At 43.4% G+C, this 15,357-nt stretch overlaps 2 protein-coding genes across 2 annotated transcripts in view; one reads left to right on the top strand and one right to left on the bottom strand.

Annotated features, from left to right (window-relative positions):
- The window catches only part of klhl36 (kelch-like family member 36), a 7,015-nt gene extending 2,234 nt beyond the window's left edge, over positions 1-4,781 (top strand). Inside the window, exons 3-9 of the mRNA XM_023397414.2 lie at positions 79-273; positions 482-604; positions 912-1,133; positions 1,276-1,581; positions 2,143-2,370; positions 2,562-2,719; positions 3,662-4,781. Coding sequence (XP_023253182.1) covers positions 79-273; positions 482-604; positions 912-1,133; positions 1,276-1,581; positions 2,143-2,370; positions 2,562-2,719; positions 3,662-4,235 — 1,806 coding nt within the window. The 3' untranslated portion in view covers positions 4,236-4,781. The remainder of the gene's footprint in view (positions 1-78; positions 274-481; positions 605-911; positions 1,134-1,275; positions 1,582-2,142; positions 2,371-2,561; positions 2,720-3,661) is intronic.
- A 624-nt stretch (positions 4,782-5,405) lies between these two features.
- LOC111647757 (aldo-keto reductase family 1 member B1) lies at positions 5,406-14,453 on the bottom strand. Its single transcript, XM_023397415.2, has 10 exons — positions 14,120-14,453; positions 12,276-12,464; positions 11,967-12,083; positions 10,917-10,994; positions 9,785-9,901; positions 8,565-8,677; positions 7,615-7,702; positions 7,453-7,536; positions 6,077-6,159; positions 5,406-5,987 (listed from the first exon to the last, which is right to left on the bottom strand). Exons 1-10 carry the CDS (start codon positions 14,207-14,209, stop codon positions 5,954-5,956), a joined length of 993 nt encoding a protein of 330 aa, XP_023253183.1. The 5' UTR covers positions 14,210-14,453; the 3' UTR covers positions 5,406-5,953.
- Positions 14,454-15,357: the final 904 nt, after the last annotated feature.

Raw genomic sequence — 15,357 nt, 5'->3', positions numbered from 1 at the left:
GCCCCCCCCCCCCCCCCCCCACCCTTGGGAGAGAGTAAACAAACCTGTCGTCAGTGTGTTGTGCTCTGGTGTTGGCAGGTGTTCCGATGGGCGGACCAAGCTGCGGAGGTGTTGCAGGGCCTCAACGAGCAGCGGCAGCACAGCCAGTTCTGTGATGTGGTGCTGGTGGCCAATGAGCTGCGGGTCCCCGCCCACCGAGCCCTGCTGGCCATCTCCAGCCCGTACTTCCACGCTATGTTCACCTTGGGCATGAGGGAGGAGCGCCAGCAGGAGGTACACAGGAAGCTGCTAAGAAAATGTTCTAGACTGGAAACATCAGGGAATTGTGTCCCTTGATCAGTTTGAGTTCTTTTGTCTTCCTTCCTCATTCGGTGTCACTCAATTATTTTTGTAATAATTGCAGTTGTTAGTGAAGTAATTAAGATGACTCGGATGGAGAGGACAGGCATTTGCACATATGAGTCTCCGTTTCCGTCTACAGGTGGAGCTGGTTGGGATGTCCTACATCGGTCTGAAGGCTGTGGTGGACTTCTTGTACAGTGGAGAGCTGCCATTGGATGGAGGAAACATTGACTATGTGTTGGAAGCTGCCCACCTTCTACAGGTAAGAAACGTGGTACTTTCTCTACACATGATGTTAAAGGGATAGTTCAGGTTACTTGACGTGGGGTTGTGTGAGGTATTCATGCAAAGTCAGTGTGTTACCTGCAGTAGATTCAGACCAGCGCGCCGCCAGTTAGGAGAGGCGGCCAGGAGCCACTAGCAGAGCGATGTGTCGCTGTGCACAGTGCCAGCAGAAAAAAAAAACACCCACCGAAACAATCCAGTACCCGTTTAAATGTACGCTCCATGCAGAAGCACTTTCCTTTGGCACTATACGTATGTATGAAGTACTGGGCTGTTGTGTGCAGGTGTGGCAAGTGGTGGATTTCTGCTGCCAGTACCTGGAGCGGGAGGTGAGTGAAGACAACTACCTGTACCTGCAGGAACTAGCTCTGCTCTACAGCCTTGAGCGACTGGACGCCTTCATCGACCACTTCATCCTCACACGCTTCGCCGCACTCTCGTTCACCACAGATTTTCTTCACAACATTCCTTTACACAAACTCTCCTCCTACCTCTCTAGTGGCCAGGTAAGTACTCCAGGTATTTAATGTGTTGAGAAAGAGTATTCTTCGGTTTGGAAAAGACGCTCCGACCATGACGCAACATGAACCGTTATGTTTGTGGGGAAAAGATCATAGGAAGCCTCAGAGCTCCTCTCCTCATCATCAGGTTCAGCATGAGAGCGAGCAGGCACTTTTCCAGGCCACCATGCAGTGGCTCAGCCAGACGCCCGAGCGGACGGCCCACGCCAGACAGCTCCTCTCGCACATTCGCTTCCCTCTGATGCCGCCGGCGGACCTAGTGGGCCAGGCGCTTCCTGCGGTGCGGGCCCTGCTGCCAGAGGAGGCCGGCTGTGAGGCCCTGGTGGAGGAAGCTCTTGAGTACCACACCAGTGCCAGCGCACAGCCGCTCCTGCAGACAGGACGCACCATGCTGAGGGGAGGAGTGGAGCAGCTGCTGCTGATTGGAGGAGAGGTACAGATGGGTCATGAGATCACTTTGATGGTTTTTTTTTTTTTTTAACTGGTCTTAGTGAAAAACATGATGAACACATAACCAGGTGTGAGCTGCTGGTCTGAGGGGTCAGACTTTGGGACATGCACTGCACAGTGGTTTGGTGATGTTGTCAGACGACATTGTGGTTATAAAATCGGGATGTTAGCAGCAGCTTGAAGCGACTGCTGGTTATCATTTGTCTTAATGGGCCACGTTTCCATCTCTGTTTCAAACTTGTTCCGTTGTCATGTGTGCTCTGCTGTTTATTGTAAAGTACTTTGTAACTGTGTTTTGAAGAGTATAATATAATTATTATCATCATTATTATTATGGTGACACTTGTGACTTTCTGTTATATTGGACTTGGAATTTCTTTGGACTTGATTTGAACTTTTTGCTGATTGCTGAAAACCTTTATGTTGTAACAAAACTGTAAAAAGTGAGATTTTTTTAACAACTACAACTTTCTTCAGATACAATAAACTCTTTCACATCAGCTGGAGCGGGAAACTCATTCATTTCCTGTCCTTACCTCTTGAGGTATCGGAATTTGGGGAGGAGCTGAGCGCCAATGTTTGTCGGCTGGACGGAGAAACAGGAAGCTGGGAGGTGGAGACGGAGCTGCCGGCCCAGCGGAGCCACCACTGCCTGGCGGTACTGGGGGGCTTTATCTTCGCTGCGGGCGGCAGCTCGTCCAGGGACAACGGCGGAGACGCTGCCTGTAACCTGCTGTACAGATACGACCCCCGCCACAACCAGTGGACCAGGGTACTGTACCACACAGCCAGTTCCACTCTCCCTATCGCATACTGTCATTTTGTAAATGAAGTGTAAATATCACACACAGAACATGTGCTCAAGCTCTAACATTGTCAGAACATTCAGCGGAGCAGGTCGTTTCAGGAAGTGTCAGAGAAGATAAAAACCCCAGACGCAGTGACACTATGATGATTTTCCAGGGTGCTCCAATGAACCAGCGGCGAGTGGATTTTTACCTGGGGGCAGTGGGAGAGTGTCTGATCGCCGTGGGTGGGAGGAACGACACTGGAGCTTTGTCCTCTGTGGAGGTTTATTGCCCCGCCGAGGACTGCTGGTCCTACGTGGCAGGACTTCCCAGGTAGGAACACAAGTTTCTACTGGCTCTGCTGTTTCAGGAGGAAGCTGCTGAAGGACGCCATGAAATTTCATACATACATTTATTTATTTATTTGTTTTTTAATAAATGTATAATGCTGCTTTGCCTTACTTGTAATATTTGTAGTTGCAAAAGTACAAGTTAATAGTGTATTTATTTATTAATTTCTCCTTCCCCAATACTTTTCTTATTCTCCCTCGACCTTACATGTACATCTATCCACACTCACACACACACACACTCACACTCACACACACACACATGCACTCGTACAAACTAAAATCAAATCGGTAGTAACAGCAATTGGGCGACCTACTGTATATCCCTTTAGTCCTTTTGAAATTGTCTTGTAATTCTCTTTCTCACTGTTCTCTTTTCTTTGTGATGATCTGATTTTCATCTAAGTCAAAATTATAAACAACACAATGTGCTTACACTAACAAAACACATTAAAAAAACAACCATTAAACGTTCACAGTGCTGGCGGACAAAATAAGTGAACCCTTGAATTTAATAACTGGTCAAACCTTATGGAATCAGATCATTTTATTGTATTAAATCATTATGATTTTATAGAATCAGATCCCAAATCTGATTCTGTAAAACCTCCTTTGGAATGTCCAGGAGGAATTTTGAACCACCTGACTACAGGTTGGTGGGAAACAGCAAATGGTCTGAATACGTTTCTAAATGAGAGATTTTAGTTTTTGATTATTTTTTTTTAATTTGTGTCTTAGTTGACCTGGTCCTGAGGAAGTACAGGTTAGAGACAAAATGAGCTGATCCTGATCAGAGGTGTCCTGTATGAATGACAAACCGTTTTCATTTAGTAAATATTTCCTCTGGGACTACATGCAGATACATGCAGGTCAAAAGATTTTTTAATGGTCCTATATTTGGCTTTTTGAATTCTGTCTTTTCTAGGTTTACTTACGGCCATGCAGGGACGGTCCACCATGGTGAGGTCTACATCTCAGGTGGCCATGACTACCAGATCGGCCCATACCGCCGAGATGTTCTCAGTTATGATCCGTTACGGGACGGGGATGTATGGGTGGAGCGCCAGGCCATGTCTCTGGCCCGAGGCTGGCACTGCATGGCCTCCCTCAACCACCTCATCTACGCCATTGGGGGCAGCGACGACCACGAGGACACCACCGAGCGCTTCGACATCCTGCAGGTCGAGTCCTACGAACCACACAGCAGCCAGTGGACCCGGGTGGCGGCGCTGCTGCTGCCCAACAGCGAGGCGGGGCTTGCGGTCTGGGCAGGGAAGATCTACGTGCTCGGGGGCTACAGCTGGGAGAACATGGCCTTCTCCAGAGCCACGCAGGTGTACGACCCCAACAAAGGTTCTTGGTCCAGAGGGCCTGACTTGCCAAAACGTATCGCAGGGGCTTCAGCATGCGTGTGCACTGTAAAGCCCTCAGCGTCATCACCCTCTCCAGAGAAGAAGAAGGTGGGACAAAGAAAGAAAGGAAGATCACACCCCATGTAACAACAGTCATGAAGGAGCGTCCCTCTGTCCTGAACGACTGAACTAGAGCCTCAGACTCTTCTAACAAGAGACAAACATTTTGTTACGTCCCCCACACAAGTGTCAGAGTCATTTTCCTGCAACTTCACAATAATAGAGAGGAAGAGCAATAATGCTAACCACTGAATTAAAAATGAAAGTTCCTTTGGTAAATACCTGATAAATGTGTGTTAACAAATACTACATCACATGTTGGACAGTGTGTGTCATTTCTGTGTCTGTGGTTGACATAACAGTATTCAGGCACCTGTCTGTCTATTTAAAGTCAGGAGCTTGTAGAAACTCAAGAGACTGGATGGTGGGTTCACATTAAGTGTAAACCTGCGAGATGTGTTTAAGGGTGGGGGGGGTTGCGATTGTACTCTCACACTCCAGACTGCGCTGTGGACAAATCTGCACCCTGTAAACCAGAAGGCCACCAGGAAGGGAAGGCTGACTTAAAACTGGTGAATCCCTTTGTATAATGCTGATTGTTTAGAGCTGTTAAAAGAAAGAAGAAAAACCCAAGTTCACTTCAGTGTCTTCATTGTAAAATGACAGCATGGCAGCAAGCAACAACTCTTTTACTACAGTGGTCAGCAGACATCTTGATATTTGAGTGGAATGTTTTCCCTTTGTTTGCCCTTATATTATTACCTATTAAAATAGTTTTTTTGTCTAGAATCAGTTATCAAAAAAAAAAAAGCTGCAAATAATAGAATGAAATGCAGACTGTGATGTTTCAGATGTGGAGAGATGTGCCCCAGCTCTGTGCAGCAGCTGCAGTTTCCTAATCAACCTGAATAGCGATTGTCCAAATGTAGCTTAGCAGCTGTAACGAGGAACTAACCAGCTACACACTGCAAAACAAGAACAATGTTCTATTCCATTGTCTCCTGGATCAGCAGCTGTAGCCTCAGCTCAGCCCTCAGTTAGCTAGAAGCAGAAAAAAGTCAACCAACTCATGGAGTTTAATTAGCTAGCTATCTACAGATGATGAGATCTGACAGTGGCAGCATGTGACAAAATGACAGTTGCCAACCAGAAACGGTAACTAAGAGGTCGGGGCATAGCAAACCTTAACTCAAGATCCCATAATGACAGAGTGAACATTTTTGCAAATTTATTAAAAAGAAAAATATCACACAGACATAAGTTTTCAGACACTTTACTGGGTTTAGTTAAAGCACCTTTGGCAGTGATTACAGCCTCAAGTCTTCTAGGATGGTGTTGGGAGGTGCCTGGCTTCCTCCAGACAGTTTACAGAGTCTTTGTAACATACCTAACTAACGGTTTACTAATCCTTGGTTGAATGTTTCTATTTACATTGTTGAATATTAGAAAGTTCAACATATTTGTGAAATGTTAAAAATACTCTAAACTCTGTAAGTGGACCATCCAAATAAGGCGAGACCACACTTTTTTTAATGAAGTGATATGCTCAGTATTGTCTTTAGTAATAACTTGCTAAATAAAAATAATCTACAGATTGTGAAAAGAAACATTCATGACTTTATTCATCAGAGGAAAACATAAAAAACATTGCAGTTTTCACCAAAATAGAAAAGAGCTTTTCAATGCCCTGATTTGTCTTCACTTCACATTTCATCATCATTAGGTAAACAAGTCACTGATTATTAACAGTGTGATACTGAAGGTAGACTGCATGTAGCTGGTCTGAGTCCACTCTCCTGACAGCCTCAGACAAAGGGGTAGTAGGGATGAGACTTGACACTGACGAACAAAACAAAGACTTGAGTGAGTGAAAATAGTTGCACCTCGCTGTCGACCGTCGCTCACGTTTGTCTGTTGCGTTTACTCACTCATCTTCAGTGCAGGCCTTCCAGCCTCGGTCCAGTCCTCGCAGTGCTCTCATGTCCTCTTCAGACAGACTGAAGTCAAAGATCTGCAGCAGCATTGACACAGTTTGACAAGAGCATTATGGACAGTGGTGTTTTATTATCGCTGTAGTACAACTGTGAAAGCAGCTCTTCTGAGGTGAAATGGACTCATTGCCCCTTTTGGTCAACTGAATTAGAAGAGGTGAAATCTGACATCACACATCATCCAATATATCACTGCTCCAACACTTTGTAATGAGTGATAACAAAACTGACATTATCCAACATGAGGAGAGAGAGTGGTTTTGATATATTCATTTGTATATTTCAGTCAGTAGACTCATGTAGTTAAATTATTATGTGACTATAGAATAGATTTTTTGGTGTTTGGGCTCTGATATTGTCACACCCACACAAGCAAAACACCAAGCTCAGCGCTACGTACAGGGGGATGGATGTAGACTCAGAGCCGACAGGTGGGTGCTGGGGTGGAGATGAGTGGTGGCACCCAGAGATGCAACTAACAGCAGAGTGGTGAGGCAGAAAGCATAAGCAGAGCACTGACAGCGTGTGTGGAGACTGCAGTTGTAAAATAACTGCTACTTCTTCATTTCATTCACAAATATTCTATGGTGACTCTTCCGGTAAAAGTCTATGGTCATTCACTGTCCACCAGGAGAAATGGGGGGATTGGATGGATGGATAGATAGATAGATAGATAGATAGATATAGATAGATAGATAGATATATAGATAGATAGATAGATAGATAGATAGATAGATAGATAGATAGATAGATACTTTATTTATCCCCTTGGGGAAGTAGATTCTCCCTCCCACCATCCTCTGGTAACACACCTCAGTTTACTATTGCTAAACAAAGTAGAGTTCATTTTGTCATTCAAAGATCAACTTCATCCATATGTTTGATTGTGACCTCATTGTCATGTGTTCATTATTAATGCCTCATTTATTCAGCTGCTTATAGAGATTAGGTTTTAAATAAATATCTTCACTTATCACCAAGTGGTGTGGTGTTGTGTATTCTTTCAAAGCAGAGATTGAGGTCTCTGTATCATCCAAATGCAGACAGGCAGGTGCTGTGAAAAGACAATGGCCAAGGCTCACAGACCAACAGGTGAGCAACAGGAGAGGTGGCAGGAATGGGAGTCCACAGCATGAACAACTCAAAGGACAAAACATTGAAACGTGCTACGATCTGGCAGCGAGCAGGAGGAGGTTGAGGTTGAGCTGACTGGGACAAGCAGGGGTCTGAGGATGGAGAGTGGCAGGAGCCGGGGCAGAAATGGAACAAAAGAAACAGGAACTGTGAGAGACAGAGAGAGAGAGAGTTTTTACCTTTGTGTTTTCAAGAATGTGATGAGGCTTGTCACTCTTAGGGATGACCGCAATGCCCTGCTGCACATGGTACCTCAGCAATACCTGGGAGAACAGCACTGTTACTGACAATGCAGTACACAGGTACACATGCATGATACAGTGCAGACACTGAAAACCGACCTGTGCTGAGCTGCGTCTGTGCTTTTTGGCTACATCTGCAACGACTGGGTCCTCCAGGAGCTTATGTGGATCAGTGTCTCCTCTGATCCTGAGTCGGACAAGATGAAAATGGGTGGGCACGTTTCTATCTCACTCATATACTGTCATACTGTTACTGCATCCTACTTCAGTCTACGTCAAAGATACACAACTCGTCTAGAGTCACGTGCTGATCTTCCATGAGACTACTTATTGCTGAACTCAAGCTCCAGGGGTTGTAGATCAGATGAGAGAATAAATCCTATAGCATGAAAAATGATGCAGGGTGTCATGAGATCTATTGACCCTGCGATGGCCGTATCCACAGCCACGCAATTGAAATAGAAATATGGGAACATTCATGCAGTCTCACCACACACAACATACAAAGTCAAAGACAGGTTTACGGTTTCACATACTCTCCCACAGCATTACACCAGCCTGTTAGTTTTATTTGCTTTCACTTTAACCTTCCTGGTTTGGCTAAAAGAGGCTGAGGGTTCTGAAGGTTCTGTTTTGTTAGCAGTATTTTTCTGAGTCTGCATTTGGTTGACCTGAGGCTCAGTTATTTACCACATCTCCTTATTTTCACTTGTATTTTTAATATGTTTTAGGGTGAAATAAAACCCCTTTTACTAACAATCCAGAATGCCTAGGTCAAATAGATGGTCTCCTATCACTCCCACACTCACTTCCCTTCACTGGGTCCCTGCTACATGTAGAATCCAGTTCAAAATTCTCACTATTTAACTGATCTACCCGACCCCTACCCATCAGCTCGCTCTCTCAGGTCACATGTCATTCAAGTCAAACCTAGCGTCTGTCCTACACACTCGTTTAAAGACTTGTGGTGACGGAGCTTTTGAGGCTTGATTCATTTTTAACCATCAGTGTGAGCCAGTAGAGTGTGTGAGTGATGCTGTGCGTCTTACAGCTGCGGGGGTCGCTCAGGTGAGCCAAAGGGGCTGTAGGCAGTCAGGGCGATGTTCTTGGACCTGCAGAACTCTATCATGTCTGTCTGGACTAGGTATGGATGTAGCTCCACCTATGGATGATATAAAAAGTGAGCATCAATGCTGAAGGCCTGAACAATGGACACAAAAACATGACCTGTGACTCAACATCACATGTAGTTTCTTATGGGGTAAACCGGTGATATGATATTTGTACCATCATATGATGTAATGCAATTACTATGTGGGAATATCACCCCTTAATACAAAAAAAAATCCTCATGTAAAGGATTCATCAAGATGTTGAAACTTTCCTCTGACTCTGCTCCATGTTTGAGACTTCAGCTTTGTGACATGGAGCATTATCCTGCTGGAAGTAAACATTAGCAGATGGTTCTGTGGCCATGAAGGGATGAACATGGTCAGCAACAATACTCAGAGAGACTGTGACACTCAGACCGACTGGACTGTTGACAAAAGGCAGGTTGGTCCATGGATTCAGATTCTGACCCGACAAATCCAGATCCATCAGACCAGGTCTTCACCTGTCCAGTGTTGGTGAGCGTGTGTCCACTGCAGCTTCAGGTTTCTGTTCTTGGTGACAGGAAGTGGAACCTTCTGCTGTTGTAGGTTGGAGGTGTTGTTCCCTCTGAAGCTTTTCTGTTCACCACAGTTGTAAAGAGTGGTTGCCTTAGTGACCGTAGTCTTTCTGTCAGCTCCAACCGGTCTGTCCATTCTCCTCTGACCTCTGACCTCTCTCACCAACAAGGTGTTTCCTCCACAGAGCTGCTGCTCACTGGAAGCTTTTTGTTTTTGGCTCCATTCAGAGTAAAAACTCTCGAGACTGTCGTGGAGATCAAAAGCTCCAGAAAAACTCAAACCAGCGTCTGACACCAACAATCATGTCGCAGTCAAAAGTCACTGAGTCACGTTTTTCCTCATTCTGATGTTTGATGTGAACATGAACTGAAGCTCTTCACCTGTATCTGCAGGACTTTATACACTGCTCTGATTGGATAATTGCTTTAATGCGCAGGTGTTTGTAATAAAGCGCTTGATGAGTGTATAAGGCAGACCATCACCAGACCACTCACCTTTTACTGTCACAGTAAATGAAAGTAAGCGACATGGGTTCATACATTCATAGAGGGAAATAAGAATGTTTTGAATGTTCAATAAAGGAGTTAAATTTTCAGTACCTGGTTGACAGCAGGGGGAACCCTGCACAGAGCAAGCAGCCTCTCCAGCTGCAGGATGTTAAAGTTGGATACTCCAATGCTCTTCACCTTCCCTGAAACTTGTAGAGCTTCCATCCCCTGCAAACACAGCAACAGGACGTGACAGTAAACACACATCTACCAGCCACTCCAAAAGGCTTATTTGGTTTACGTAGGAGGCAACTAGAAGTGCACTTAAGGCATGTCCATATCACTTCTGCTATTTTAACAGAAGAAAAAACAATCGCTGTGCCAGAATCTGAACAATAAACTTCACGAAGGGGGCGGGGCTTAGCAGGAAAATCCCCAAAATTCATTAACAATTTACCTAATCGTCATAAATCAGGGTACATATCTTCAGGCCATGTTTGGGTATAAGTCTATCAGAGCATTTTGAGCCTGACCCATAGGGGGCGCCACAAATAACAAAAATGTGTGCCTCAAAACCCAGTGGACAGAGTTTTCCAAGTTAAGCTGTGCATGCTCTGGGTACAAGTATTAACCAAAATCTGAGGTGCCATATTGGTTGGTACAAGTGGGCGTGGCCTATCATTCTTATATTTGCTCATAACACAAGATGCCTTTGAGCAATCCTGATTAAACTCACTGGAGACATCCTGCGCTGTCTCCTGAACATACACCACTAGTTTCATTCACATCTGATGAAGGGGGGAAAAACAGCAGAACTTTGAGTGCGCAATAATTGCTGACGAAACAAGTGTGTGATTGGTCTTACTCCTTGAATGAAACTAGCTGCAGTGGCTTTGCTTGGCTTTGTGAAGGTTGAAACCTGCTCATTGCTGCTCGTGGTTTTAATCTTAGACGATTGAGCTGCTTCTTTCTACTGAGGGCTAAAAAGCTTTAACCTGGAATGGCCATTGGCAGCTATATTTTCTGTTTGCTTTTACCATTGTTATTACTATTTTAGTACATATTCCTAGTTATTTTCATTATTATGGTATATTTTAAACTAGTAAACTACTAAACTATTTTTAAGCTAGTGTGGAAGTTGGGCAACAGTGGATGAACTATTCAGATCTTAAATACAGAAAAATCTAAAAGCAGGTAGACACACCGGTGTTCATGCAAACAGAGAGAGTACATGTGTTCTTACCCTCCATACATCTACATAGTCTATGTCAGAGGTCAGTGTCTGTCCGTCCTTTTTCGGGAAAAGCTCATCACCCATTTTCTATGGAAGAATTTAAAGGTAAACAAAGGCAAAGATACAGCATGTGTCCTTCCTGACTCTTAAGCTGCATTAAATTATGTTTTTGATGTTGAATCAATACAGTGACATGTAATTTGAACACGTTCAGTTGTGTAGTGGTGCCTAAAAAAGTGGGTATATTCCATAAACTGTATATAAAAAGGTATACTCTTAATTTATGCCCCAATTTTTAGGGGCTCGTCCAGGGAAGGATAATACTCTGGCTCTGATTGGCTCCCCCTGATATTCTTACCCTAATCAATAGTCCTCATGATTAAACCCAACCTATCTGGACCAATGAATGCAACAAGTACTGGCCCATCAGAGGGGAGGAGGGCGGGTCATGTCTTCGCCGTACGAAGAGAAAAAATGCTCTTGCAGTGGGTATACACTGTATAACTGCATATACCCTGCACTGCACGACTGAACAGGTTGCTCATGGTGACAAACTGTAAGGTTGACTCCCACTAACACCCAATATTAAATGTTTTAACTCTATTTTCAGCAGCAGCTCTTTTCAGCAAACTCTGATGAGCTCCGATAAACCCACTGTATATTATCTGATCAAACAGCAGACGAAGCTGCCAACTAGCAGCTCAAGACCTCTCGTTCTATATTGCTTACTTTATACAGTGAGATTATTGAAGTTATTAAGTTATTATAATGTTACATTTGTTAGGTGGTTGGAAACACACGCTAACATATCAGCCATAACAATGAGATAAGCCATTGTGTCTATTCTGTCAGTTTGGTTTGGATGGTTCCTGCCCTCTGATGGTCAAGAATCATTTAATGCAGCTTTAACACATTTATTTAAAAAAAAAAACAACAAAAAAAACAATGCTGTAGTCAAAGATGTCTTTCCTAGCCTGGACCTCAACCAGCTCAGACAGAGTAGGATAAGGGGTAGTACAATTTTAATTCTGTCATACTGTTTAGGATGTTATGCTCAACCTTCAGGCCAACAGGGAAATGCACAAGGTAGAGATCCAGGTAGTCCAACTGGAGATCATGCAGGGACTTGTTCAGGCATACAGGGATGTCCTCTGAGTCATGGTGGGTACCCCACAGCTGTGAAGAACATATACAGAACAGGAGGGTAAACTGAGAAATAAAATAAAATCATGGCCCACAGTATATAAAGGCAGCAAAATGTGCATGAAAAGATTTTCTTTGCAGTTCAAAAAGGACATCATCATCATCATCATCATCATCACATTGCACCCTGGCCCTGCTATCACACCTGTTCTCTCCAGCACCCACCTTACTAACAATGAACATGTCCTGGCGCCTGATGATGCCCTGCTGCATCTTGGAGCGCAGAGCCTTGCCAATATCCACTTCATTGTTGTAGCAGTAGGCGGTGTCTATGTGGCGGTAGCCAGCAGCAATGGCAGCCTCAACTGCGCATTGGACTTTGGCGCGGGGCAGAGAGGAGGGCTGCGACAAGTACTACAACAATTGAAAAATCTTTTCACTCTATGGTCATAATAAAAACCGCCAAAGGCTTCACTTCTCTTTGTGCTGTTCCATAACATTGGGGAGAATCACTCCAAGCTGAAATGCATTATAGAGTTTAGTAAAGGCTGCCAGTCTTCTCAGAAATGATCTATTCCCCATGTAATATATCAGTACTTATACTAATGTCTCAAACTTCTTGTTGTGTGGTTAGAAACAGTTATTCACTTTCGATTGATGAGAAGATCAATAAAACTCTCATACACATTGTGTACAGTTACAGAGCCTGCAGCTGCTAAGGCTGGTTTACCATAAAGACTGGAAACAGGGGACAACAGGTAGCGCGGCTCTGTCTGAAAGTAAGGTTGCCAGGAAGTTTGGGACATAACCACCCTTGAAAGCACAAATTGTCACATTTATATTTGTGTTTGTCATGATCAAGCAAATAAGATATAACATAATGAGTAAACTTTAAAGGGGGTTGGTAGGCAGATATTGTTACAGAGCCATCAGTGCTAAGCTAAGTTTACCGGCTGCTGACTGTGGCTTCATGTTTAACGTGCTGAAATGAGAGTGCACAAGTGCAAATCAAACACAACATAAAAATACAATAAATAACGTTATAAATAGCAGCACAGGAAGAGATATGAGCTCACAGACAGTTAGAGAAGGTCACCTCATCAATACAGTACTATGTCGCAGGGTTTTTGTTACAGCAAGCAACAGGAAGTCTTTGTGTCTCTGCTCTTTCTTATACCTTTGCATGTCAGAAAGTCTGTTTATAGATTTATAGACAAGTAACAGGGCTGTAAAATCTGTCCTAATACTGGAAGTCAGTGCAGGTACTTCAGAGCAGGTGTGATGTGAACACTTCCTGTGTTCCAGTAAGAACTCTTTGGCAGTAATTGAATATATAAAAAGCTAAGTGTAATGCATTGCACTACAGAACTATGTTTCTGAGCAAGGTTTTCCTCATCTGATCAATTAAGAGACTTTCAGTTAGGTTAAAGTTAGGTTTGGGTTAATCAATAATCAATACCACTTTCATGTATTATCAATGACGCTAGAGCCACAAGTCAATGACCTCAGTTTAAAGACTAGAGGCAGCTAACCTGGCTCTGCCCAGAGTTGAATGGCATGCCGATAAGATAAATAATTATATCGGGTTTGTTTAATCCAAACAAAAACAGAAAATTAACAAGGTTGTGGTTTCACAGGAAGCTACGTGCCAGTACTGGAGTTGCCAGGCAACTAGGGAAGCCTCCAGGAAGTCACATTTTGGGTTTTGTAGGAATTAAACAACATATTACATGTGTTACCTATAGGTTCTTCTTTTAACAGTAAGCAGAGCCAAGCTATAGCTGCTGCCCCAGGCTTCTGGTCATTAAGCTAATCGACTCCTTTCCCAAAATTCCTTTAATAAAGGAGGTGGGCTACAGCAGCCCCTTGCCCTTTGACCTGGAGGAGGGTACAAATAATAATCAAGACAAATAATCTGCCCATCAGAATCCAGTATTTTCAACGCCTCTAGGCTAAAACACATGTCTGTGCAGCATTACTCTTAAAAAGTTTGCAAGAAAACAAACTGATGACAACTGGATGGATTCTTTACAGTGTAAAGCAGTTACAGGAGTGAGTGTTGAGGCTACCTTCCATGTCCCCAGACCCAGAACTGGCATTTGTCTGCCGTCATTCAGCTCTATGGTCCTGGCCACCTGTGTGTCTTCCATGGAGAACATTTCACCACGTTCAGAGACAAACAACAAAACGAGAACCTCAGCAGAAACTCGTACTGTCAGAGCTTCCTCTTCTCTCGCGTTCCTCTGCTGAGTCAACGTCCTTCCTTTTTCTCTGCTGATTTTGCTTCTGTATCTCTCTATGTGTTTCTTTCCTTCTCTCTCTCCTTTTTCTTCCACTCTCTCTTTGTCTGTCTCTCTCTCCTCCTGCCTTATCAGTCCTGTAGTTAATTATTGGACAACATACAAAGTACTTCACCACCACGAAGTATTTATGTGTATACTCAGTAAGTGAGGAGGAGCGTGTTGCAAAGGTCACTTTTCTCATAGCATAGGGGTAACAGTGCAGTACCAATAACACACACACACACACACACACACACACACAGGCAGGGTCACATTGTAAGAGAAATGCTGTTGTAATAGTACCAGTTCAACATTAGATGGTGACATTAGATCACTGTATACGCAGCTACGGTACAAATGATGAGGATTTGTAGGAATAAGAATAACACTATAATAACTTATATCACATTCATGTCTCAGAAATAAAACCTCTCTGCAATTAAACAACTCTAGCCAATCCCAGCTGACATTCGGCGAGGGCCGGTTACACTCTGGACAGGTCGAAACCTTCTTGCTTGGGGGGCGAAAGTGCTAACCACTGCACGCCAAGCCGCCCAGCACTGAAAATTTGTTTCATGATAATTTTATAGGCCAGCACAAGCATAAATTAATATGTTTTGAAAATTGCATTTTTTATGCTTTTATTGTAAATTAGTAATTGCTAAATGTATTTTGCTCCTCATATTCATGATTTTAATGAATATTCCTACTGGTCCCCAAAAGTCTCAAATTATGTGAGAAGGTGTCATTTGGTTTGTGGTATATTATATTATATTATATTATATTATATTATATTATATTATACACTGTTGCTCATAAAGTTGGAATAAAATATTTTTTTCCTTTTTCCATGAAATGATTGTGACAATGTGATTTATTTCATTTCACCCGGGTAATTGGGACACATAATGTAATCATTGCACATTGTGTAATCACAAGTGATTACTGATGCATTTAAATAGGAATAAACAGAGGATTGTGTCTGAAAACAAAATCATTCCAACTTAATAGGCGACAGTATATAT

The sequence above is a fragment of the Seriola lalandi genome, unplaced genomic scaffold (genome assembly GCF_002814215.2).
Source record: "Seriola lalandi dorsalis isolate HSWRI2012SDOR001 ecotype SW California unplaced genomic scaffold, Sedor1 jcf7180002055008, whole genome shotgun sequence".
Taxonomy (NCBI): domain Eukaryota; kingdom Metazoa; phylum Chordata; class Actinopteri; order Carangiformes; family Carangidae; genus Seriola; species Seriola lalandi.
The sequence above is the reverse complement of the archived record's forward strand: the minus strand, read 5'-3'. Positions and strand labels throughout refer to the sequence as shown.